The sequence below is a fragment of the Leopardus geoffroyi genome, chromosome C1, assembly GCF_018350155.1.
Source record: "Leopardus geoffroyi isolate Oge1 chromosome C1, O.geoffroyi_Oge1_pat1.0, whole genome shotgun sequence".
Lineage (NCBI taxonomy): Eukaryota > Metazoa > Chordata > Mammalia > Carnivora > Felidae > Leopardus > Leopardus geoffroyi.
Window position 1 is genome coordinate 192,076,272 of NC_059328.1, and position 27,334 is coordinate 192,103,605.

The 27,334-nt window shown below is 37.7% G+C and overlaps 1 protein-coding gene and 1 long non-coding RNA gene across 5 annotated transcripts in view; both read right to left on the reverse strand.

The window, feature by feature from the left end:
• Nucleotides 1-107: 107 nt before the first annotated feature.
• Nucleotides 108-16,157, reverse strand: LOC123599362. Its single transcript, XR_006713111.1, has 2 exons — nucleotides 15,616-16,157; nucleotides 108-281 (listed from the first exon to the last, which is right to left on the reverse strand). It is a non-coding gene; the product is annotated as an uncharacterized LOC123599362 (long non-coding RNA).
• A 2,859-nt stretch (nucleotides 16,158-19,016) lies between these two features.
• The window catches only part of NDUFS1 (NADH:ubiquinone oxidoreductase core subunit S1), a 30,688-nt gene continuing 22,370 nt past the window's right edge, over nucleotides 19,017-27,334 (reverse strand). For all 4 annotated transcript variants that reach the window (XM_045480918.1, XM_045480917.1, XM_045480920.1 and 1 more), the window contains 5 exons: nucleotides 26,073-26,227; nucleotides 23,944-24,119; nucleotides 23,252-23,386; nucleotides 23,078-23,150; nucleotides 19,017-20,780 (listed from right to left, as the gene is read on the reverse strand). In XM_045480918.1, coding sequence (XP_045336874.1) covers nucleotides 20,689-20,780; nucleotides 23,078-23,150; nucleotides 23,252-23,386; nucleotides 23,944-24,119; nucleotides 26,073-26,227 — 631 coding nt within the window. In that variant the 3' untranslated portion in view covers nucleotides 19,017-20,688. The remainder of the gene's footprint in view (nucleotides 20,781-23,077; nucleotides 23,151-23,251; nucleotides 23,387-23,943; nucleotides 24,120-26,072; nucleotides 26,228-27,334) is intronic.

The window sequence follows — 27,334 nt, forward strand, 5'->3', positions numbered from 1 at the left end:
CAACTGGGAAGAACTAAATAAATATTTACATAGTCATAAATCATTTTAGTTTTCCCAGAGATTTTATGATGTTTAAAGTATTAATATATAAAGCAGAAGCAATTAAGCAATTTAATACCAACAGAATTTATACTTTAGATGGGGGAAGAATGGATCATCTCAGTTTGTGGTCAGATACACAGATGCTTCCTGTTACTCTGTCCAGAACGATGTTAACATTAACCTCGGAGGAGGCTGTTAAGCCAGTCTTGAGCTGGAAATGGTAAGCATTGTGTTTCTCTCTATGGAGGAAGGAGGGAAGAATTATGTTACCTAAAATGTACAAGCAGCAAAGTTAGAGTATTTTATACAGTTATCACTGATGATGTGATAAAGCATCATTCAATCCACACCGTATGTGTCCATCTCTCTGAAATAAAGCTAACAAAAAATTATAGGGGAAGAGACTCATGATACCATACTTAGAAAGCTCATGTAGGGGCACCTTGGTGAAGCAGTCAGTTAAGCGACTAACTCTTGGTTTCGGCTCAGGTCATGATCTCATGGTTCATAAGTTTGAGCCCCGGGTCCTCTGCACTGACAGTGCAAAGTCTGTTTGGGATTCTCTCTCTCTCTCCTCTCTCTCCCCACCCTCCCCCTGCTCATGCTCGCTCTCTCGAATTAAATAAACTTTGGGAAAAAAAGGAAAGCTCTTGTAAATACTCCATGTAGTCCATTTGTCCTTTTTTTTTTTTTTTTTTCCTATTAGAAGGGGGTTTCTATCTTGTCTAAATCAAACTGTTTGAATGGTGTGTTACTGAATTCTTTTTTGGTTGCCTCTCTTTATCCTGACTTGAATTCAGAAAATTTCTGAAATATTCATTCTTTTAAACCATAAAAGGATTTTGTGTATTTGTTGTTTATCCCAACTCTTTAATTTGAAATAAAAAGAAAATTCAAAGAGCAAAGCAATAACCGCAAAAAGCCTCCACAATGTACTAAGCTGTCCAGATTTTCATTTTTGGATTATATCCATTCATAGTATTTGCTTTCATTAATCTGTATCAGCACATCAAAATCATTACAATGTTAAAGCACACTAAGTCTTCCAAAACATACCAACTCTTCCAAAATTAAGCTTTCTTAAAGGAAAATAGAACTACTAAAAAACAAACAGTAAGCGACTATTTCAGCTAAGAATCTGTTATTTATTTTTTTTAAAGTTTATTTTGAGAGAGAGAGAGAACATGAGCGGGAGAGGGGCAGGGAGAGACAGAGAATCCCAAGAGGACTTCATCATGACCTGAGCTAAACCAAGAGTCAGACGCTTAACTGACTAAGCCACCCAGGCGCCCCTCAGCTAAGAATCCTAAAGTACCACTACAAACTCACTGTTTGTAACAACTGGAAAAACCAAGTTCTAGCAAGTGATTTGTTTACGGTTACATAGCCTAGCCAGTTCTAGAGAGAAATGACTGTGTTTTGTTGTAGTTTTTGTTGTTAACTGAACTGCAGATTTCACCAGTTTACCACTAAAGTCCTTTTTCCACTCCAGACAGTCTTTCCTTGTCTCTCATGATCTCAACTGTCTTGAAGAGTACTAGTCAGTCATTTTGTAGAATCTCTCTCCATTTGGGTTCCTCTTATGTTTTCCCATGATTAGATGAGGTAATTTATTTTAGGCAAGAAAATCTCGTACGCGATGTGTCTTTTCAGAGCACCCTATTGGGGCATGATGTTGAGATATGTTATGGCTGCCTGTATAGTTTTCTTCCGCTGCCAGAGTAAATCACCACAGACCCAGCGCGGTAAGACACCACCCACTTATTATCTCATGGATTCTGGAGGTGAGAAGTCCAGGCAAGTTGAAGCTGGGCTTCCTGCTCGGGGTCTCATAAGGCCAAAACTGAGGTGTCGGATGGCTGCATTCGCATGTGGAGCTTGTATCCTTCTTCCCAGTTCATGCAGATTGTTGGCAGAATTCAGCTTCTTGGTTATAGAACTGACCTGTCTTCTGGCTATCTGGCAGCCAGGGATCACTTTCAGTTCCTAGAGGCCACTCTCAAGTTCTAGTTGTGTGGTGCCTCCACCTACAATGGCAGCAGGAGCACCTCCCAGACAATCCCTCTCACACCTCGAATCTCTGACTTCTAGGCCAAGATTTAAAAGACTCAGAAAGGGGCACCTGGCTGGATCAGTTAGGAGAGCATGGAACTCTTGATCTCCGAATTATAGGTTTGAGCTCCATGTTGGATTTAGAGATTACTTAAAAATAAAATCTTACAACAAATAAATAAAATAAGTAAAATAAAAGGCACATATGATTACCTTACCTGCCTGCTAAAACAAGTTAGTTGGAAACAAAGGAACAAGTAGATGTTTGATGTGTAACATTTCCAACTAACTTATTTTGAAATATCTATCAACTTCAACATGGAAATATTATTTATTTATTTTTAGCACATGTATGAACAGGGGAAGGGCAGAGGGAGAAAGAGAATCTCCCTTTCTTAAAGTCAACAGTGTCACATAATATAACCTCATTACAGGATTTAAATCCATTAATGATTTAAATCCTGTAATGATTTATATATATATAAATCTATTGACTGAGCCAGCTAGGCACCCCTAGCATATATATCACAGGTAGCAAGGACAGAGGAAGTGAGCAGACATCTTAAAATTCTGCCCGCCACACTAGTGATTATTGATCTTGATTACTTGGTTAAGCTTCTTCTAGATTTCTCCACTGTAAAGTTATAATTATATAAAAAAATTGTAATTTAAAAATATCATGGGAGGGGCACGTGGGTGGCTTGGTCGTTTAAGCATCCAACTTTCACTCAGGTCATGATCTCATGGTTTGTGGGGCTCTGTGCTGACAGCTCAGAGCCTGGAGCCTGCTTCAGATTCTGTGTCTCCCTTTCTCTCTGCCCCTCCCCTGCTCATGCTCTGTCTCTCTTTGTCTCAAAAATAAATGAAAAACAAAAAATTTAAAAAATAAATTAATAAATAAGACAAAAAAAAATTTTTTAATGTTATGGGAGACATACTTTGAACTATGTAAATATTCTGCTTTTCCTCAAACTTTCTCACATTAATTTAATTTTTTTCCCCCACATTAACATTCTTCAATGGAATTGTCCACTCTCCTCCATTTATGTATTTGTGTATGTATTTATTTTATTATGGACTCATGCATATATATTTATATTTAATGTGGGGAGTTATAATCCAAATTATCATTATTTTGTTGTTCAACTTCCAGCTTTAGCCATTGATACCTTTTTCAGGTAGTGTCTGTACCCTTTTGACATACGCTCCATCTTTTTTGAGCACTTCTTCACTTTCTGATACCAAAAGATGCTCTAGATTCAATTATACTTTTTCCTACCCCAGCCCTGGAATAAATCACTTTTCCAAGGATAACTCCAGTTGTGTTTTGTTCATTTTTTCATTTTATTTATTTTTAAAGTAGATTCTATACCCAACATGGGGCTCGAACTTATGCCCTAAGATCAAGAGTTGCCTGCTCTACCGACTCAGCCAGACAGACACCCTAAGATAACTCCAGTTTTAATCCAAGAGAACTAGAAGTAAATTTCAGTTTGTACTGACTACAAATTAGTGTCTCCATAAGTTAGGTGCAGATTAATGAATGTATAATAGAAACTTGCTGTCCTAACAAAGTGCCACAAATTTAGTGGCTTACAAAAACATGGTTTAGGGTCACCTGGGTTGCTCAGTCAGTTAAGTGTCTGACTCTTGATTTCAGCTCAGGTCATAATCTCACGGTTTGTGAGATCAAGCCCCACATTGGGCTCAGCACGGAGAGCATGGAGCCTGCTTGGGATTCTCTCTTTTCTTCTCTGTCTTGCTCTCTTTCCCTCTCCCTCTCTCAAAAAATAAACTTAAAAAAACACAATAAAATGAAAACAACATAGATTTTTATCTTACAGTTCTGTGGGTCAGAAGTCCAAAATGGGTTTTACAGGACTGAAATTAAGCTATCAGCAAGGTTGCATTTCTCTGGAGGCTCCAGGGAATATAATCTGTTTCCTTGCCTTTTCCAGCTTCTGGAAGCTACCTGAATTCCTTGACTCATGATCTCTTCCTATATCTTTAGAACCAACAGCACAGTGTCTTCCAGTCTCCTCTGTCTCTTGTCCTTCCTCCTGTCTCGCTGTATTAGGATCCTTCTGATTACATTGGGCCCCCACTCAGATAATTCAGAATAATCTCCCCATCTCAAGATCCTTAACTTAATCATACTTACAAAATTGATTTTGCCATGCAAGGTAACATATTCATATGTTCAGGAAATTAAGACACAGACATTTTGGGAGCCATCATTCAGCCTACCACATGAATATATTTAGACTAATTAATATATATGGACTAATGGGACAATCAGGCCACATAAATCAAGCAAAAGGGAAATATCTCTTCAATAACAGGTCCCTTTTTATTTTTTCATAGCTCAGTAAGTCACTTTTTTAAAAATTGCAGTACGGGGGAGTCTGGGTGGCTCAGTCGGTTAAGCATCCAATTTCAGCTCAGGTCAAGATCTCACGGTTTGTGAGTTCAAGCTCCGCATTGGGCTCCATGCCAACAGCGCAGAACCTGGAGCCTGCTTTGGATTCTGTGTCTCCCTCTCTGTCTGCCCCTCCCCCACTCACACTGTCTCTCTCTTTCTCTCTCTCTCTCTAAAAAAAAATAAACAAACATTAAGAAAAAGTACGAAAACACAAAATAAAATGTATTTAAAAATTTTTTTCAATAAAAAGTAAAAATTGCAATATGTTTGTAAATTTGTCTAAATCCTTCATAAAAGTAAATGTCGGTAATCTTCCATTGGTAGGACATTGGTTTTGATTTGTCCTCCAGCAGGAGTGAAGAACTCTTGCTGATCCATCTATCTGTCTTCCTCCTCCATTTGCCACCAAGAGCACAGAATTTTACAGGATCATACACAGTTGTAAAAGCAATGATTATAATTTCCTATGATGCATTACTCTGTGGACCAAAGAGCTTGAATCATATAACCTGTATGCACTTTGCTGGTTGGGAATTACATTGCTGGAACTAAATGAAAAAAAAAAAAAAAAAAATTAAACATTCTCTTCATACTCTTGGCTTTAACTGTGAATTTACTTTTTATTCATTTATTTATTGAGCTAATGTTTGAATGCCTGACTATGCAAGGCACTGCAATAGGTACTGGTGATGACTACTACTGGGCATGTAATAAATCATGATTCAAAATAGGGGATATTGCTTTTAGTAGCTAAACCTCAGGGAGTAATCCAGGTATCCAATATTTATATACTTATTTTCTGTCTGGAAGTTACTTCTAAAGACAAGGTTTCTCCATTCTTATTACTTTCAACTGACTAGAAATAAAATTTTTGATGTAAAGCATTATGTGGAAAAAGCCGTAAGGCTTTCTACTCTAGTCCTAAACTACAGATGGGTTGCATACTAAATCACAGACTTCTAAACACACATTTTTAAAAAAGTAATCTCGGGGCGCCTGGGTGGCTCAGTTGGTTGAGCGGCCGACTTTGGCTCAGGTCACGATCTCGCGGTCCGTGAGTTCGAGCCCCGCATCGGGCTCTGTGCTGACAGCTCGGAGCCTGGAGCCTGTTTCAGATTCTGTGTCTCCCTCTCTCTGACCCTCCCCCGTTCATGCTCTGTCTCTCTCTGTCTCAAAAATAAATAAACGTTAAAAAAAATTAAAAAAAAAAAAAAGTAATCTCTACACCCAATGTGGGGCTCAACTCACAACCCCGATATCAAGAGTTGGATGCTCTACCAAACTGAGCCAGCTAGGCATCCTTAAGTATACATTTTCATTCTTTCTTTTTAAAGGATGAAATAACAACTAACACTTATTAAGCACTACTCTTGCTTAGTGCTTTATATATATTATTTAGTTAACTCTACGAGGCAGATGTAATTATCCTTGTCATTTCCATTTCAATAGGTAATAGTAATAGAAATGACATAGCTGATAAGTGGTCGAGCCAGGATTCAAATCTGGGCAATTAACTGATTCCAGAACTTTCTTTCTTAACACACAAATCAGTGTGTACATTAAAAAAAATTTTTTTTTAACATTTATTCATTTTTTGAGAGACAGAGAGACAGAGTGCGTGCAGGGGAGGAGCAAGAGAGGGAGACACAGAATCTGAAGCAGGCTCCAGGCTTAGCTGTCAGCACAGAGCCCGACGCAGGGCTCAAACTCACGAGCTGTGAGATCATTAGCTGAGCTAAGTCAGCGCTTAACCAACCGAGCCACCCAGGTACCCCACAAATTAGTGTGTACATTATCACATAGTGCTGCCACCCAGTAAATAGTGTTGGATATAATGACTGCCCCAAAAAGAGTGAACAGAAATTTTAGAAACAGCTTCAATGCTGCAAACGCTTAGTAAATCAAAGTCTTGTTGAGTACACACGCAATAACTAGAACTTAAGTTCATCATTGAGTTCGTTGTCTATTCGATAGCATGACTCAGAAAATATAGGTCCCAGCACAGTTATTCAGAATAAAGTAGAACTTCATACTAGTATCTGTTTTGCATTGGCAATTACTTTCCCATAACTGAGGAGGACTGCTGTCGAGTTGGGTATTTGTTGATTTATTTGTTATGATTTATTCAAACATTTATTTGAATGCTTGTGTCCCTTCAAAAATTATATGTTGAAATCCTAATGCCCAGTGTAATGATTTTAGGAGGTGGGACCTTTGGGAGGCGCTTCAGTCATGAGGATGGGGCTTTCATGGATGGGATCAGTGCTTTTATGAAAGAGACCTCAGGAGCTCTGTGCTCCCTTCTACCTTGTGAGGCACCGTAGGAGGTGGCAGTCTGCAACCTGGAAAGGGCCTTCACCAGAACCTAACCGTGCTGGCACCCTGATGGTGGACTTCCAGGCCCTGGAACTGTGAAAAATAAATTTGTTCATGAGCTACCCAGTCCGTGGTATTTTTTTTATAGCAACCCCAACAGACTAAAACAATATTATTTTTCCAGTTCTTGGAAAAATCCTGAAACGAGTATAAAAATTTTGGCTGCTTAGTGATAAATTCTTTAAAAATATTCTAATCTGGGGCACCTGGGTGGCTTAGTTGGTTAAGTGTCTCAGGTCATGAGCTCACGGTTCATGAGTTGGAACCCATGTTGGGCTCTGTGCTGACAGCTCAGGGCCTGGAACCTGCTTCAGATTCTGTGTCTCCCTCTCTCTCTCTGCCACTCCCCCCCCACCCCTTGCATTCTGTTTCTCTCTCTCTCAAAAATAAGTAAATGTTAAAAAATTATATATCTATATATACACATATTCTATCTATCCCTAATTAGAAAGAATGTTTTTCATGTTTACTTTATTTCTGCATTTGAGTACATACATGTATCATTCATAGAAAGGTATAGTTTTCTATTCCAAAACACCTAAGTGTAAAATATTTTCATATTAGGAGTCTGGGTGGCTTAGTCAGTTAAGCATCCGACCCTGGATTTTAGCTCAGGTCATGATCTTACAATCATGAGCCCGAAATTGGGCTCTGCACTGGGCATGGAGGCCAAGATTCTCTTTCTCCCTCTCCCCTTCCCCTGTTCATACATGTGCTAAAAATAAATAAATAATATTTCCATGTTGAAGTTGGTAGGTATTTCCTAACTTAGTTTAAAAAATATATAAATATAGGGGTGCCTAGCTGGCTCAGTCAATAGAGCAAGCAACTCTTGATCTCAGGGTCGTGAGTTTGAGCCCCAGTTGGGCATAGAGCTTACTTAAAAAAATAAAATAAATACACACACACACACACACACACACACACACACACACACACAAGTTGGAAAAGGGGGAAAATGGATTCAATTTATATCCACATTTGTACAAATATTTGAAATATGGATACACTCAACAAGAAAGAACATTATTCAAGATAATTGAAAGTTTTAGAATAAAATAGAAGATGAAATTTATAAAAAGTGACTTATATAGTCCAGTAAAATACACATAATCTAAGATATAATTTGAAAGTTTTGTCAGCATATATATGACTACATATGACTAATTTCTACTAGATTGCTAATCACTTGGAAGTGATTCACAAATAGGGTTGTCTATCAACAAATTTAAAGAAATGGAAGATAGTATCCTGAAGGACCAATAAATTATACAGCATAAGGGTTACTAGTTAATAAATGGATTATTTTTCTACATTTTTGTATTTTCCAAATTTATAGAGAGGCAATTACTCAACATTTGACAACCTAGATAACTTCAGACTCTGCTCTGGGTGATTTGCTTATTAGTTTACCCAAGACCAAAATTTAAAACCTTAAGCCATATTATGAACATAGTTCTCCTAAAGAAGACATAGACATTCATTATTTAGGGGAAAAACAAAGTGCTAAAAATTCTTTTCTTTTTTTTTTTGAAAGGATGTTTGTATTAGCTTTGGAAAATTGATGACCAGCATTGGAAACTTTGTTCAGGGCACTTGGGTGGTTCAGTCAGTTAAGCATCCAACTCTTAGTTTTGGTTCAGGTCATGATCTCACAACGAGCTCCATGTCAGGCTCTGCACTGACAACAGGAAGCCCACTTGAGATTCTCCCCCTTCCTCTCTCTCTGCTCCTACCCTGCTAGCTTGCTCTCTTTCTCAAAATAAATAAACTTAAAAAAAGAAAGAAAACTTTGTTCATTAATTTATTCATAAAATATTTATAGTAAGCCTACTTGCTAAAAGTATACTAAGACTTATACAGATGGTCACACACAATAAATGGTTGAGAAATTATTGTCTCTGCCTGAGTTTCTAATGCACATGTATGAGTGAAGCACATGTATGCATTTAGTGACCCAAAAGATACCAGATCTCAATTTCCTAATGGGCCCCATAGTTCTCTCCCCTGGTTCCTAGATGGGTATCCCTCCATTATAAGTGTTCTTAATGACACATATGAACAATGTATACATTCATATTTGTGTCTCTAAACCCATACGTGGGAGATAAAGTAAGTAGTACTTAATGTCCCCATTTTACAGATTTAAAAAAAAAAAAAAATCAAAGACCTTGTCATTTAATTCAATCACTGAACTACCATGACCCAGGCCACAGTCTAGGGCTCTTCGGCTTGCAATTTACCTGTGTGCACTCCTAATCAAATAACAGCAATGATAGGAGGAAAGGACCACTTAGATAATTACTCCCTCAGATAAACGACTAAGATGACTTTCTAGTACTTCTGCTAGTAAATTTTTATTTTATTTTCTATTTTATTTTTTAGTAAGATTTATTTTATTTACTTATTTTTAAATTGTTTATTTTTGGGAGAGAGAGAGAGAGAGAGCAAGCAGGGGAGGAGCAGAGATAGGAAGACAGAGGATCCAAAGTGGGTGCTATGCTGATAGCAAGGAGCCTGATGTGGGGCTCCAACTCATGACAAGATCACTAACCTGAGCTAAAGTCAGATGCTCAACCAATTGAGCCACCCAGATGCCCTGCTAGTAAAAATTCAAATACCCTAAGAGGACAGCTTATTGCCTCTGATAAAAATGCTGCCTCCTCCAAACAAATGATACATTTGGAGGAGAAACTTTTCCTGTTCAAATAAAAATGGGTTGCTCTTTGACCTCATAATGTCATCTCAAGGAATTTGTCCTTACTGATATACTTAGAAAATGGGGCACCTGGGTGGCTCAGTCAGTTGAGCATCCACCTCTTCATTTCAGCTCAGGTCATGATCCCAAGGTTGAGGGATCAAGCCTCACATCAGGTTCCATGCTGAGCATGGAGCCTGCTTGGGATTCTCTCTTTCTCTCCCTCTACCCCTCTCCTGTAGTCGTGCCCTCTTTCAAAAAAAAAAAAAAAAAAAGTAAATATTTATGTACTAGGGTATTCATTACTGCATTATCTATATTAAAAAAAAAATCTAAAGGAATCTAGAGAAAGGCCTAAATATCCCATCAACAGGGAAGAAGTATAGCATAGTGGTTAAGAATTGCCTAGAGGGGCGCCTGGGTGGCGCAGTCGGTTAAGCGTCCGACTTCAGCCAGGTCACGATCTCGCGGTCCGGGAGTTCGAGCCCCGCGTCAGGCTCTGGGCTGATGGCTCAGAGCCTGGAGCCTGTTTCCGATTCTGTGTCTCCCTCTCTCTCTGCCCCTCCCCCGTTCATGCTCTGTCTCTCTCTGTCCCAAAAAAAAATAAACATTGAAAAAAAAAAAATTAAAAAAAAAAAAAAAAAAAAAAGAATTGCCTAGATTCCAATCCCATCTGCACAATTTACTAGCTATGTGATCATGGACAAATTACCCCACTGTGCTTTTGGTTTACCAAAAGCTAATAATAGAATTTACTTCATTGGGCTGTGATATTTAGAACAGTGCCTAACCCACAGTATATGCTCAATACATTTTAGCTATCATTATGGATAGGAATTGGGATAAATTTTGGTAGAGGCACACAATGGAAGACTAAGTAACTAGTAAACTAGTAAAGAGAACCCTATATACTCTACTTAACCAGAAAGCAATCTCTGCCAACTTAGTCTCCCTCCAATGCCTAAGAAAAAAATTTAGCTAAACTTAAGTTGGCTAAACTTAGCACATATATATTGAAGAACAAAGAGTAAATTCTTTGAACTCTGGTGGAAAAAGCATTTGGGGGTTTTGGAGAAGGAAGGTGAGAATCTTTGGAGAAACTGGAGTGTGAGGAGAGAAGAGGGTAGCCAACACTTTTGATGCATTAGCTTTGTGAGTGGGTTCAGGAGAGAAAAGGGACCAGGGAAAGAACTAGGGGCCTTATTAGAAATTGAGATTGGTATCTTTTTGGTCACTAATTGCATCCATGTGCTTTACCACATCAGAAACTCTTAGCAGAGACAATAATTTCTCAACTGTTTATTGTGTGTAATCGGGCTGAGTCAGAGAGTGAGTCAATGCAGCTCTCTGGGAGGGAGGTACTCACATGGGAAAAGGAATGACCTCTTCTGGGCAGATAAGCCAGTTTAGGAAAATTCCTTGCCCATGCCCTAATCATTGTATCTTGGTGCCCGGGAAAAATTACCTATTATTCCCAAGAACGAGCAGTTGAGTTGTTCTACTCAACCTTGAGGATCAGGCATAATAACTCAAGTTAACATCAGATGTTCACATATACAGAGCACGTTGGGTACTGCCCAGGGAATAAAATTGAATAGGCACAGTTCTTGCCTAGTAACCTTAATTGTCAAGCTATTAAGGATATTAGCAGGTGACTGTTAAAAGCACAGAAGCTCCTAATAATCTCTTTAGTAGTTCACCTGGCAGAAAGGTTTCCTACCCATCTTAGGGTGTTTTTCATTTTCCTTGTTAAAATTGCTTTCCTTGGGGCACCTAAGTGGCTCAGTCGGTTAAGCGCCCAACTTCGGCTCAGGTCATGATTTCACAGTTCGTGGATTTGAGCCCCATGTCGGCTCTGTGCTGACAGCTTAAAGCCTGGAGCCTGCTTCGGATCCTCTGTCTCCCTCTCTCTGCCCCTCCCCTGCTTGCACTCTGTCTCTCTGTCTCTCTCTCAAAAATAAATAAACATTAAAAAATTTTTAATTGCTTTTCTTGCACAGGAACTAAATGAACTAAACCATAAAACATGAATGGAAGAACTAATTCTCATCAAAAAGTTCACAGTAGAATAAGATGTGGATTCTTAAGACTCAAATATATTATTGAAAATGATTAGGTATCTCTTTTCTGGCCATCAATAGGTTTATACAGGGCACCACATGTTCCTAAAACCATTCCCTTACAAGATATTTGTCCTAATATTCCAGTTTCAGATGAGGGTTTTACCAAAGGGCAATACATTTTCTATACCGAGTCACATGAAGGAAAGATGCAGAGTACAGGGGAGGACAATGATAAACTGGAACTGGTAGAAAATGCATCTCAAGTATAAGTGGGAATGACATGAGAGGGAAATAATAGGTAAGAACACTTTAGGCAAACCACTAGAGATAGAGTGAAAGGAATATGGAACACATCTCATCTCCTATGGAACAAAAGGTTTAAAGGGAGATGGACACACACATTGGCTGGTAAAGTGGATAAAGGAGAGGGCATAGGTCACAAGAGTGAGGACACACACAGGAGTTACTGAGGAATAACCCCAATTTCCCAAGGGAATGCGGCTGCCCAGGGATACACTACCCTTCCTTATCATTCCCTCTGGGTTTGCAGGTACAAAACAAGCCCCAACCCATCAAGAGGTGTGGCTGTTTAGTTCCTGCTTCTAAGTAAATAATACATTTCCACTTCATGCTTTATGGGAATTGTAGTTTGAGATTTGGGGAGCTAAAGGAAGGCATATGTTATCTTATTACTTAACTTTATCCACATAATGTTGCCCTTCAGATCGAGACCAGGTTGCTTCCAGTCTTTTTTTTTTTTAATGTTTATTTTTGAGAGAGAGAGTACGAGTGGAGGAGGGGTAGAGAGGGAGACACAGAATCCAAAGCAGGCTCCAGGCTCAGCTGTCAGCACAGAACCCAACTGGGGGCTCGAACCCACGAACCATGAGATCATGACCTGAGCCAAGTCAGACACTTAACCAACTGAGCCACCCAGGCGCCCCAGGTTGCTTCCAGTCTTAAAAAAAGAAACGAAACAGGCAAAAAATGTGTGGCCCTTATTCTTCTTGACAGGGGAAAAGGAGATTAATGAAATTTAGTCATGCTTTACTGCTCCTTTTAGATTTCCAACATTATCCCAGGCCTTTCCAGCAGCAAAGTAGATGCTTCTATTCTAGAACAATGGGGTGAGGTCACCCTATCCCTAGGAATATGAGGAAAATCCCAAAATCTTGGAAGAGTTTAAAGATCTCAGTATGCTCAGTTCCTGTCCTAGTTTGCCTTTGTGATTACAAAACTTTCTTTTTTGGGGGTGTCTGGGTGGCTCAGTCAGTTAAGCATCTGACTTTGGCTCAGATCATGATCTCATGGCTCCTGGGTTCAAGCCCTGTGTCGGGCTCTGTGCTGACAGCTCAGAGCCTGGATGCTGCTTCAGATTCTCTGTCTCCGTCTTTTTCTGCCCTCCCTGTCTCATGCTCTGTCTCTCTCAAAAATTATAAATAAACATTAAAAAAAAAAATTAAAAACCCAACTTTCTTTTTTTAATTCAGAAAAAAATTAATATACAGTAGACTGTTGGCAGGGAGGTTACTTATCCTGCTGAATAATGTAGTAAATCCTTTAAATGGAAATGGAATGGAAGTCCCTAGAAAACTACAGTTCAGGGTCCATTGTGGTGCTCAAACTGTGATACTAAATATGTCACCTGAGGAACACTACTTCGTTTGGACCTAGTACTTACCAATCTATAGCACCCCAGCCTGGACAATCTGCAAGCAACCTAACAAAGACTCATTTCCTCCTATAAATAACCTTAAGCCCACAAAGAACATTTCAGTTACATATGCCAAGGATCCTGAGCTATATTTAAAAGCTTAAAGAATTTGAGCCAAAGGGAAGGGCCTCAATGCTATCTAGTATATAACAGGACACTTACCAACTCTGTAATGGATACAAAAGTACTAGAGTTGTGTATGTAGTAAGTAATTAGAAAATAGTTACGGATTAATTGGTATATTATAGAAACTTCATTTTATAGTTGTTAATGGTCTCTGGCTTTCCTTCTCTCTCTCTCTATTTCCCTCTTCACTGCTGTGGTACAGACTCAGGACCTATGGCAGGAACTAATTGTCTCTCAATATTCACCCTTGTGGCAGTTTTAATTCTTTGACACTCCTCCCATGGGATGTATGTTTCCTCCTCCTGAATCTGGGTGCACTCTAAGACTGTGGACAGTGGAAGTGATGCTATAGAACTTCCAAGGGTAAGTCATAAAAAACCTTGCGGCTTCCTCATTGGTCTCCAGGAATGCTCTTGCTCTTGGAGCCCTGAACACTCTACGATTATCCTGAGACTGTCATGCTAAATAGGCCACAAGTAGATGCGCTTCAAGACAATCCCATCTGAAACTGTCCTTCTAGCATTCCAGCCCAGGAGCCAAACTTGTGAGTGAAGACGCTATCTGGGAATGGAGTCTTCCCGCCACAGGTGCTCCAGCCCCGAGCTGTTTCAGTCATCTTGTAGAATTCCATTCATCCAGCTGAGGATCCAGCCTTATGGAACACAGATCGATCACCCCATCTCTACTGTGCCCTTTCTGTACTTTGCACTCATGGAGTCATCTCATAAGCATAGTAAGATAGTTGTTGTTTTATATAATTAAGTTTTAGGGTAGTTTGTTACACAGCAAAAAATAACTAGAACACCATCTCTTAGAATCTTTGTTTTAGGGGCACCTGGATGGCTCAGTTGGTTAAGTGTCTGACACTTGATTTGGGCTCAGGTCATGATCTCATGGTTTGTGGGATTGAGCCCCACATTGGGCTCCATGCTGACAGCATGGGGCCTGCTTAGGATTCGCTCTCTCTGCCCCTCTCCTGATCCTGCTTGCTCTCTCTCTCTCTCTCTCTCTTGTCTCTCAAAACTAACTAAATAGGAATCTGTTTTAGTTAGGTAGATGGCTTTAGTTGGGTATATTTCCCAGCCTCCTCTCTTGCAGGTGAATGTGGCTATTAAGTCTTACCTATGATATATGAGTGGAAATGATGCAATTTCTACGTCAAGTCAATAAAATGTTAAAAGGCAGGGTGTCTGGGTGGCTCAGTCGGTTGAGTAGCCAACTCTTGATTTAGCTCAGATCATGATCCCAGGGTCGTGGGATCCAGCCCCACATCGGGCTCCACGCTGAGCGTGGGGCCTGCCTGAGATTTTCTCTCTTTCTTCCCTTCTTTCCAATTTACGCACTCTCTCTCTAAAAAATAAAGTAATAAAATAAAATAAAATAAAATAAAATAAAATAAAATAAAACTCCACTTCCTCTCTCTCATCCATCCATGTCTTGCTGGCTGAAACAGTGATAATTGGAGCAGCTATCTAGGATACATAGATATTCCGGATGCTATCACAGACTGGATTCCCCACGTAGCAGACTCTGAGTTTAGTGTACAGAATATTTATTTTATTTTTTTTAACGTTTATTTATTATTGAGACACAGAGAGATACAGAGCATGAGCAGGGGAGGGGTAGAGAGAGGGGGAGACACAGAATTCAAAGCAGGTTCCAGGCTATCAGCTGTCAGCACAGAGCCCAACACGGGGCTCAAACCCACAAACTGTGAGACCGTGACCTGAGCCAAAGTCGGTTGCCCAACCAACTGAGCCACCCAGGCACCCCAGTGTACAGAATATTTATTAAGGAGTTCCCTGAAGGTCAACACCTGTTAAGGAGGGAAAGAAAACAGGAATGGGCAGAGGGAAAGGCTGAGCTGTAGTGCAGGCCCAATGACAATCTCATCCAAACCCACAAAGAGCTCAGAAGCTAAGATATAAGAAAGCCCTTTAGAGTTGTCCTCCAAGTGGATCTAGAAGGTCAGGCCTTTATACTCCCACATGGGTCAGTCATTGTATGTGAGTCATCCTACCATATGCTTTTGCTAGGTTATAATTACAGCATATTAGTGATCTATTATTACATAACAAAATAACCCAAAACTTAGTAGCTAAAAACAACAAACATTTAGTACCTCAGTTTCTGTGTGTCGGGAATCTGGAAGTCTATGGGTTATAGCCATCTCAACTGGGGGCCAAAGGATTCAGCTTACTCAAGTGGTTGCTGAATCCTTAGCTGATGATAGCTGGTTCCTTAGCACATGGTCCTTTTCATAGGCTGCCTATGTGTCCTCTCAACATGGTAGGTGGTGATCTGAGAGGGAGAGAATAAGAGAACACCCAAGATGAAAGCCAGTCTTTTAAAAACCTAATCTCAGCAGGGACATCCCTACTGATTACAAGTGAATCAGTAAATCCAGCCCACACTTAAGGAGAGGGGATTACATAAGGACATATGGGCATGAATCCCAACAGGCAGGGATGGTGGGGGTCATTTTCAAGGCTGCCTACCACACATAACATGCGCATAATTTTGTATCCTATTTTTAGTTGTCATCGACTTTGATGTTTTGTTTCACTACATATTCATTTAAAAAAAACCTTTTTTTTAATGTTTATTTTTGAGAGATACACTGTGAGCGGGGTAGGGACAGAGAGAGGGGAGACACAGAATTCAAAGCAGGCTCCAGGCTCTGAGCTGTTAGCACAGAGCCCAACGTGGGGCTTGAACTCGTGAACCACAAGATCATGATCTGAGCTGCAGCTGATACTTAACTGACTGAGCTACCCAGGTGCTGCTACATATTCTTCATTTAAATAAGAGTGTTGGGGTACCTGGGTGGCTCAGTTTGTTAAGCACCCGACTTCGGCTCAGGTCATGATCACACAGCTTGTGGGTTTGAGCCCCATGTCAGGTTCTGTGCTGACAGCTCAGAGCCTGGAGCCTGCTTCAGATTCTGTGTGTTTCTCTTTCTCTCTGCCCCTCCCTCACTCGCACTCTTGTCTCTCAAAAAATGAATGTTAAAAAAAATAGTAAAAAAAAGAGCTGTTTCTAATTAAAAAACCTGCCTCTAATTTGTCCTTAATTCTCTATTTCCACAACTACAAAATGCATATGTAATACTAGATTTCTTTCTATAGTCCTTTCCAGATCCAAAATTATATGCTTCTAAATAAATATTATTCATCTTGTGAACTCTTTACATACCAATTCAAATTAAATATTATAAACTAATGACTAGTCGTAAACCACACATTTGCCATGTTTTTCAATACCAACATATGCTTTGTAGTGTAAGTTATTTTTGAAATATTAAGATGTCAAAGATCTTGAATATCAGTCATAGGTAAATCAATCTTCAAAGTTTTTCAATGGTAAAATTCACAAATACTTTAAGCAAAAGGTATTTGTTTCCAAGATCCTTGTTCTCTTAAAATCTAGACCTGAGATCTAGTCATAGTTTTCTCATTAACATGGTCTCTTAGGCTAAATTAAACAAAATAATTAAAGTACTATGCAATTAAGATATTTTAAAATATTGGTTATTAAAAATTATTAGGGAGTTACTAGCTATCTTCATCATTATTAAAAGGTGGCCATTTTTGTCTCTATATATTTTTTTCCAATAGATCTTCATCAGATTTTTTCCCACTCGTTTTCAAAAGTTGAGTCAATCACTAACAAGGTCTAGGCATGCTAAGACATGACTAGCCTCACCAAATGTCCTAAAAAAATAGCTTGTAATATTAATGTGTATCATAATTTCTATTTGAACCCTCATTTTCACAGCCATACAAGACCTTTGCTACCAACAGATTTGTAGTATTACCAGGGACATCTTAACAGTAGTCATGACATGTTAACATTAAAAAAAAAAAAAAACACCTCTTAGCACTGCTTTCTTTTCTCATGTGTTGAATAGTGGCAGTGTAATTGGTTAGAGTAACAATAAGGTTGAGTTTATATTAGCTAGAAATTTATGTTGGCAAAAGAATCCACTGGCCTCCTTTGTGCACATCATAGCTCTGACCCTTTATTACCTTACTATCTATCTTACTACCCTTACTTTACCAGCAAGTATTTTCCCCCTCTTCTGACAGCATTGTTTTTATGGTTTTGCTCTTAGAAGTACTCTTTTAAGGGTTAGAACGCAACACTCAGTAAATCTTTCTACTTGACTGGTAGAAGTTCTATCAAAATAAGCAGAGTTCTACATAATAAATTTCACAACCTTGGTGGATGGTCCGTAGTAGCAGTGTTTTGTTGATTAGGTTGACCTTGGATAAGTCAATTTAATTCCTTGGAGCCTTAGGAAAGGAATGCATTTCTTTAGAAAAATGTAAGCTGGAGGTTATATTAGGCATGACTTTCACAGTCAATAGTTTGAGTTTTTCACTTGATTCATTTAGAATGGAACTTTTAATTTTAGGATAAAGAACTTCCATGGGGGTACCTGGCTGGCTCAGTCAGTAGAGTGACTCCTGATCTCTTGTGAGTTCAAGCCCCATGTTGGGCAGGGCACAGAGTTTAAAAAAAAAAAGAATTCCCACGGATGGTTCACTGCAACCTCCTGAAACTGAGCAAAATTTTGAGTACACGTTTTCCTCTAATAATGGTCTTCAGTTATTGAGCACATTGAACATTTACTATGTGTCAGGAAGAAAGCTAAGAGTTTCATAGGTTTTCTGACCTACTCCTCAAAACAACTCTTTGAGGTCAGAAGTAAATACAATTATTCGATTTTTATCCCCGTTTTACAAACGAACAATATTAAAATTTTTCTAAATACCTTTCCAAAGTTGAACTAGATATGTCAGACCTGGCAAGAAGTGGTGTTTTGTAAACAACTCAGCAACAAACAATAATGATTGTATACTGAGTATTATTAAGAAGGCATAATACTTTTTATTAACGTATTTGTTATAATACAATTCACAATAAATTTGGGGAGCATTCTGTATGGAGCTTAGGCATTAAGATTCTTCTTGTACATGTACTCAATTTTCATACTGTCCAAAAGGTTTACATTTGAGGCAACATGGGACAATAAGAATATCTCGAATTTAAACTCCCTTACCTTTAGTCTGTAACTCTGTAGCTTTAGGCAAGTTACTTCATATTTCCTGGGTCTCAAACCTATTAGTTGCAGGTTTTTTTGTGAAATTAGACATAATGTACTTCAAGCTTTAGAGATACATATTTAGAAGGTCCTCTTTAAATGATATTACTTTTCCCATTGCTTCTTAGTTTCCCTTTTGGCTAAGATCAAGTGTAAATGAGTATCATTCTTCCTGGATATTTTCAGACTGGTTTCTTCACCCAAAGGAACTTGGCCCTGAGCCTCTGTAGACCTTCTCACTGCTGACCCTTTCATTACTTAGAATCATAATTCCATCAGCCAGGTTAGTCTCACATATATATTTCTTTTCTATCTGGGAGCTCTTCTTCAGAAAGTCTTTTTTTTCCCCTAGCAACGACCCTTAATGTTTATGTCCGCAATAACCTTACTATTAAGCATTACACAATAGGCACTCATCAGACAGACTTGCATGTTTACTTTATGTAAAAACAAGCCAACTTTACAGAGCACTACTTACCCCAGACAGAGTATTCTTTAAAGAATTACAAGTTCAACACGCACTGCCTAGATGGCAGCCCAAGGATTCTGGACCAATTTGGTTATATGTCACCTCTTCTACACTTGAACACAATGTTCCCTCACCAACAAGCCTATGAAATCTACTAACATTCACTGAAAAGTAGTGTGTAAAATACAAAACAGCATATGCCACATATGCCCCCTCAAGGTCAGCTACAGTGCTAAGGGGACAGAAAGGTTGTGCTGAATTCAAAGGCTTTAAGCAAGAATTTGTATAATTTCAGGCAACTTAGAATTTTAAGTACTTTAAGCAAAATACATTTCTTAATGTTTTACTAAAGAAGATAAACAGTTCTGAAAAAGCTGTTACAAGTGACACATTTTGTACAATTTTTGAAGATAAAGTATCGATGACATATTATTACTTTAAAAATCTTATTGTATCAAGAATATTGCATCCTATAATTGGGCTAAGTCTTTAGTGAAAATAGGAATAAGGATTATAAAACAAAAGGATTCTGACCATAGATTGTGAAAAAAATTTAATAAATTAGATTATCTCCTAGGTTAATTGTAAAATTTTTACTTACTTTTTAACAATGAAAATTATGAAAGCTGTCAGTTTTTCTTCTATTATTGGAATAATTTAGTTCATTTAAGACTACAGATGGTGTTAATATAATGAATATGGAACTTCAATAAAGACCTAAATTATATCTCTTTACTCCTTCACTCTAGTGGTGTATGTGTGTGTATAACCTCTTACACAAAGAAAAATGTCACATAAATCACCGTGACATAGAAACAGATTCAAGAGAAAACAGAAAAATGGACTATATATTAAGCTTCTCAATGCTAATTCTTAGAAGTAATAACCTATAGGATCTGTATTAATGGGAGGCAATTATGTGTAGCAGGAAAGAACAATGGGCTTTGGAGTCAGAACTAAGCTTGAGTCCTCGACTTTGCTGTGACCTTGGGCAAGCTACCAAATACCCCTAGGCTTCAGTTTCCTCATCTGTAAAATGAGAGAACACTATCTCAGTGAGTTGTAGCAAGGACAAAACAAGACAATACACATAAAACCAGAGTGCTTAGCATACAGGAAAAGCTGAATAATCATGATCTACCATTATTATGATTAATTATAATTGTTCAAATAATATCTGATGTAGGATTATATTATATATATATATATATTTTCCATTTACCCAGCTTGACAGAATGCTTAGATCATTAGCACTAGAAAACAGTGGCTCCTAATGGAAGGACCATTTTACAAACATAAACGGTCAATGAAAATAAACAAAAACTCCTATTTTAAGGATTTTCTTTATATGTGTCACAAAGATTACCAATGCTTTTATGTGAAAGAGCATCTGTAAATATGTTCATTAAACTATTTAACAATGTTTACATACAACACATAAATGTTTTTGAAACCTCAAAATTCACTAATAACCACAGTATCATTTTCAAATAAGCATGGTACAATCTTAAATATTACATCATTCAGATTATTTTTTAAACAGATAAACCTGTAGGAGATCACTCCAACATAATTGTCCATTAATTATTTGTAACAAAACAGGGTTCTTAGTAGATGTTTCAGCAAACGGATGGCTCCTCTACTGCTTGGGCACCTTCTGTGACAGCTTTGACACATTTGGCCATTGTCTGTGAGGCTCTGCTAATTGAGTCTGAAAGATATTTTAAAAAGTGCATTTTGATAATACAATTTTTAAAAAAGCACACAGTAAAACTTTCTTGTTGCACATATTCAGGAACAACAAAAAAAGACTATAAAACCCTATTGAACTATATGTAATGTGAGAGCAACAAATTCAGAAGTCCCTTATTAGCTAATAAATGTTTTTAACAATTACTCCTAGGAATGATTAAATAATTATATATATACAGCCATGGAGTGTCTGCGTGGCTCAGTCAGTTAAGTGTCTGACTCTTGATTTTGGTTCAGGTCATAATTTCACAGGTTCATGGGATCCAGCCCCATGTCAGGCTCTGTGCTGCCAGCACAAATTGGTATTCATTCTTTCCCTCTCTCTCTCTACTTGTGCATGCTCTCTCCCTCTCAAAATAAGTAAATTTAAAATAATAATAATTATATACATTCATACAACATGCTAGTGTGCAACAAAAATATTGTAGAAAATTATTAAAGACAGGTAAAACATGTACAAAATACTATTTTTGAAAAAAGTTTATAAAATAGTATGTATACTAAAATCCACTGAATTGTACACTTTATGAGTGAATTTCATGGTATGTGGATGATATTTCAATAAAGCTGTCAACCCCCCTCCTTCCTATAAATGAATAATCATATCTTTCGTTTAAATAAATGTATGTGTAAACGGGGCACCTGGGTGGCTCAGTCGGTTAAGCGTCCGACTTCAGCTCAGGTCACGATCTCGCGGTCCGTGAGTTCGAGCCCCGCGTCAGGCTCTGGGCTGATGGCTCAGAGCCGGAGCCTGCTTCCGATTCTGTGTCTCCATCTCTCTCTGCCCCTCCCCCATTCATGATCTGTCTCTCTCTGTCCCCAAAATAAATAAACATTAAAAAAAAATTTTTTTTTTTTAATTTTTTTTTTTCAACGTTTTTATTATTTATTTTTGGGACAGAGAGAGACAGAGCATGAACGGGGGAGGGGCAGAGAGAGAGGGAGACACAGAATTGGAAACAGGCTCCAGGCTCTGAGCCATCAGCCCAGAGCCTGACGCGGGGCTCAAACTCACGGACCGCGAGATCGTGACCTGGTTGAAGTCGGAAGCTTAACCGACTGCGCCACCCAGGCGCCCCAAAAATTTTTTTTTTAAATAAATGTATGTGTATATCCCTGGATGCCTGACAAAATGTTAAAAAAAATAAATATAGTTATTTTTCTGGATGGTGGGATCATAGTAATTGTTTGCTCTTTGGCCTTAAGTATGTATTCTACAACAAACATAACTAAAAAACAATTAACAATAATCTTAGATACAAACTTAAAAAATTAAAAAATACACTATCTGCTTTGATAGAAAATTATTTAAAATCATTTTTAAATTACCTCATAACACAGATATTATATCAGGTGTTATTTTATACCAAATGGAAGATTTGCAGTAAAGAAGTTTCAGTAAGTCTGCATTCCTTAAAAACATTCCTAACAATATACATCAGAAGCACTGGGTTTTTTTGTTTTTATTTTTTTATTTTATTTTTGAGAGAGAGAGAGACAGCGTGAGCAGGGCAGTGCAGAGAGAGTGGGAGACACAGAATCTGAAGCAGGTTCCAGGCTCTGAGCTGTCAGCCCAGAGCCCGATGCGGGGCTCGAACTCACGAACCATGAGATCACGACCTGAGCCCAAGTCAGATGCTTAACCAACTAAGCCACCCAGGCATCCCTAGAAGCACTGTTTAACATGAGTCACATTCAAATGTTTTGATATTTCTACTGTATTTCTCAGAAAAACCTTAGCAATTCTGGCTGTCACTTACAAAAATGCTTCCTAAATTAGTATACAATGATTTTATACACAACAGTAAAATTTTATATTGAAAACATGCTTACATTTCAGAAACAAAAAAAAAAAAGAGAGTAAAATCAGATGAAGCAAATTACATTACTTCTGATGTTTGAAAATTTTCAAAGATTAAATAAAAATATCAAATATTCTTAATAACAGGTTGGAATCTTTTTTTTTTTTTTTGGCATTTATTTATTTTTGAGAGAAACAGAGGGAGAGATTGAGCGGGAGAGGGGCAGAGAAAGGGAGACAGAGGATCTGAAGTAGGCTCCGCACTGTGAGCACAGAGCCCAATATGGGATTCGAGCTCATGAACCATAAGATCACGACCTAAGCCAAAATCAAGTCAGCCGCTTAACAAACTAAGCCACCCAGGCACCCAAAGACGTTGGAATCACGATGCTAAATTAGGTGATCTTCTACCTTCCCACCTTTTATATTTGGCAGGCATGCTGACAAATGCATACCTGTCATGTAGAAGTCTTTTATTGTTAGCTGAGGTGGAACAAGCGGATCAGCAAGAAGTTGCTGGTTCACTAGCTACAACAACAAGAACAAAAAAGCGTGAGATCAATAATAGAATTGAAAACTAACACCAGAGGATACACTAGTATGAAAACTGCATACAGGCAAGTTTTTACCTTGGAGAGCTCATTTGCTTGCTGGAAATAATTGGCTCCTTCGACATCATCATATCGGACAAGATTAGGAGAGACTTCCTCCAATCTGTTCCTTACTTGATCCAGAGTATCATATGGAAGAGTCATACCTGCAATCTATACATATCAGGTCCCCAAAATTGACACAAAGCTTCAGTATTTAAAAATTCAAATCATACATAATTGCAACTATAGTGAAATAATGTTGTACCAATGAAAATTCTATTGGCGTTCATTAGCATGTATATTGTGGTTAAGTGGAGAACACAATGGTCAAAAATTTTAATTCATAAACAGCTATCAGTATGTTAGTAATTTCTCTTTAGAAATTAGACTGATTATGAAATAAATCATTAAAGAGATAATGGTATGCTAAATCTGAATGCTTTTGCTAACTTGATACTGATCATAAACAAAATCTACAGACAACTGTGTATAATTTTAAATCTCATGATGCCTTTTTTCTTTTTTACAATAAAAAGAGTTAAAAGCAGTATTTTTAGGCAAAATATAAGCCAAAAATAAAAACACCAATATCAATTTCCCATTTTCTGAACATATTTTTCCAACAGAGATTATTCATATCATCTCTGCACTTCAGACTTGCATCTGCTTTGTCTTTGACAAGCTAACAAGTCAAACTTCCCATTAGCAACATCACTAAGAACAAATACCTCAGAGAGGGCTCTTATAATTTTCCAGTCTTCTCTTGCCAAGCCAGGAGGTGTCACTGCTACTCTTGTCTGCTGAGCTCGGCCTTCAGTATTGACATAAGTGGCTGACTTTTCTGTGTAAGCAGCGCCTGGGAGAATAACATCAGCTATTGGAGCTCCAACGTCTCCATGATGTCCTGTGAAAAGACGGAAAATGCAAACCATATTTTAGCAAAAAATTGATTAGGTACCATACATGAACCCAGAAGATAACCTTTTGTAAATCCCATTAAGAATTTAAAAAGTGTTAAAAAACAAAAAATAATTACAAAATTGTTTACTAAATTACAATATACAAAACAATATAAAAATTTTTTGGAATAAAAAGCCCACATTTCAACTCCCTTCCCAAAGAAATCACTGATAAGCATTTGCTATGTATCTTCCCACATAATTTTTTGCAAATACAGAAATACACATAACACCGCACATATATGGGCAACTAGCTATATTATTTCTCTTGATAATTACAAACTAGAAATGCTCAGGTATATGTAAGTGAAATTTGGTAAAGTAGATGGAAATGGTGGAGGAACAAAAATGTAGGACAGGAATGACAATGATAATACTAAAAACACAATAAACAGAAAACTATACAAAATAGCTTGCTGAAAAACTGAAATAGTATAATGAAAGTTTTAATAGTTTAACAAAACTGTTAGAAGGAAAAAAGAACTGGAGTTAAACGAGATATATAAAATATTTAGTCTCGTTTTTGTACATACATAGAGAAATACATGAAGCACACATTTCAAAACCATCATCAATGATTATCTCTGGATAGGATAAGGAGCTGGATGTAATTTATGTATTTTGCTTTAATTTTAACAAACAAAAAATACAAAACATTATATAATGCTTTTTATGTGCCATGGCAATAAAAAGCCTGTTAATAAATTTATGGTGTTTGTGTAAAATGAAGTAGAGAGTTATGTAATACTTTTCCCTGTAAAATATCCAGGAACACTCTGGACTCCATCTATTCCAGGGAAACTTGATTACATTTATGAGTAAGAGTTCAAGAAAATGAGTCAAATACAAAGAAGCCAAAGGAGTACTGTCAAATATATTTCATTAAATGTTCTGTAACATAACACTTATGATTTTTTAAACTTTTTATACTGTTTGTATAAAAGTGCTTTCCTCTAATTATATAAAAATGGTAAATATTCTTTGAAAAGCAGAATTTTAGTGCTACATAATATTTCACTGTATAAATAAACCATAATTTAACCATTCCTGTTACTGAAGCATTTAGGCTTCTTTTAATTTTTTGTTATTAGATATCATCAGATAGTAATTTTTTTTTTAATTTTTTTAAATATTTGTTTATTTTTGAGAGAGAGAGAGAGAGAGAGAGAGAGGCAGAGTGCGAACAGGGGAGGGGCAGAGAGAGAGGGAGCCACAGAATCCAAAGCAGGCTCCAGGCTCTGAGCTATCCGCATAGAGCCCAATGCAGGGCTTTAACTCATGGAGCTCAAGATCATGACCTGAGCTGAAGTCCGATGCTTAACCAACTGAGCCACCCAGGACCCTTAAGTAATTTTTTTTAAAATGATCTCTACACCCAACATAGGGCTTGAACCCATGACCCTGAGATCTAGAGTCAGAAGCTCTACCGAATGAGCTGGCCAGGTGTCCCGGGTAATAATTCTTTTTTTCTCCATGTAATAATTCTCAATTGCAGTATCAACTATGTAACTAATAAAACCTATGATTTGGTTTTTAAAAAATATTGAGGGGCGTCTAGGTGGCTCAGTCAATTAAGCATCTGACTTCGGCTCAGGTCAAGATCTCACAGTTCATGGGTTCGAGTCCTGCATAGGGTTCTGTGCTGACAGCTCGGAGCCTGGAGCCTGCTTCGGATTCTGTGTCTCCTTCTCTCTCTGTTCTTCCCCTACTCACACTCTGTTTCTCTCTCTCTCTCAAGAATAAATAAACATTAAAAAAATATATTAAAAAAATATTGGGGCGTGTGTATGAAATTCTTGAACGGAAAATATTCAATCCACTAAATATATTGGCATACAGTTTCTAATCTACACAATATTCGATTCTCTTCTGTTTCTGGTATCACAGATGCTACTTACCTTGATAAATAATGAAACAATCCTTTGGCAAATCCTGTCGAGTGATACAACCTCCATCTGCTCCCAGGAGAAATAGCACTTTGGGAGGGCTCTTACGAATTGCTTCCACCCCAGGTTTATAGCCAAGGTCCAAAGCAGCTACTTGGCTTGCAATCCTGTAAAACAATCAGATTTTTAGCACACCTGCAGTGTTATCATTATAAAAAATTAAATGTGATTCTTGAAATGATACTTAATCTCCTTTCTATTCAATGCTGACAAAGACCTTCCCTTATCTTCTTTACCCACTTTAAATAGATGTCAAAACCAGAAACAGCAGTTTTTTTACTGTTTTAAGAATGGCAAACAAAGAAACAAGGTGCTTAGAATTATTAGAATAATTGTGGAAACATTATGCCAATTGAAATTACCCTAAAATTGGTTCTTAGTCAACACAGTAAGCTAAAAACTGTCATTAGATAAAAATTAGACGATTTTAAAAACCGAAAGGGAGAAATTAAAACACTACCCAGAAGACTGTAACTTGGAGAAAACTATAATTAGTTCATGGGTGTATGTCCTTATGAAGTTATTTCTATGAACATATACTACTCTTATAAGCAGAAAATAATCCTTTAAAGAACAAGTCTGAAATAACTATACTCTGAACAACTCAGTCTTCGGTCTAATTTGCTAATGTTAACTTTCTTTCTAGAAATAGTAGCCATTCTGAGGACCTACTATATATAAAGCAGATTGGTGTTTTACCTATTTGTTGGGGGAGGAGAGTAGGTCAAACCAACTCCTACCAGATGCTACTACTCTGTCAAACTCTGACTGGATAACGTCAAGAGAATGAAACGTTTTTAAAAAAAGTGTAAGATATATATAACGAAAACTACAGAACAACTTTGAAAGAAATTAAAGACCTTACTAAATGGAGAGACATCCCATGTCCATGGATTAGGAGACTTACTACTGTTAAGACAATACTCACCAATTGAACTTATAGATTCAGTGCAATCCCTATCAAAAATCCCAGCTGAATACTTTACAGAAACTGACAAGTTGATCCTAAAATTCATACGGTTTGCAAAGGACCCAGAATAGCCAAACCTATCATGAAAGTAAACAAAGTTGGAAGACTCCTACTTCCCAATTTCAAAACTAATCCGTGTGCCCCAATAGTATTTTTTTAATGTCTTGATATCTCTCTCTCAAAGATCTGAGCAGACACTCACATTAACTTATGACAGTCTGCCTCATCCCGGAAAAACAAACTC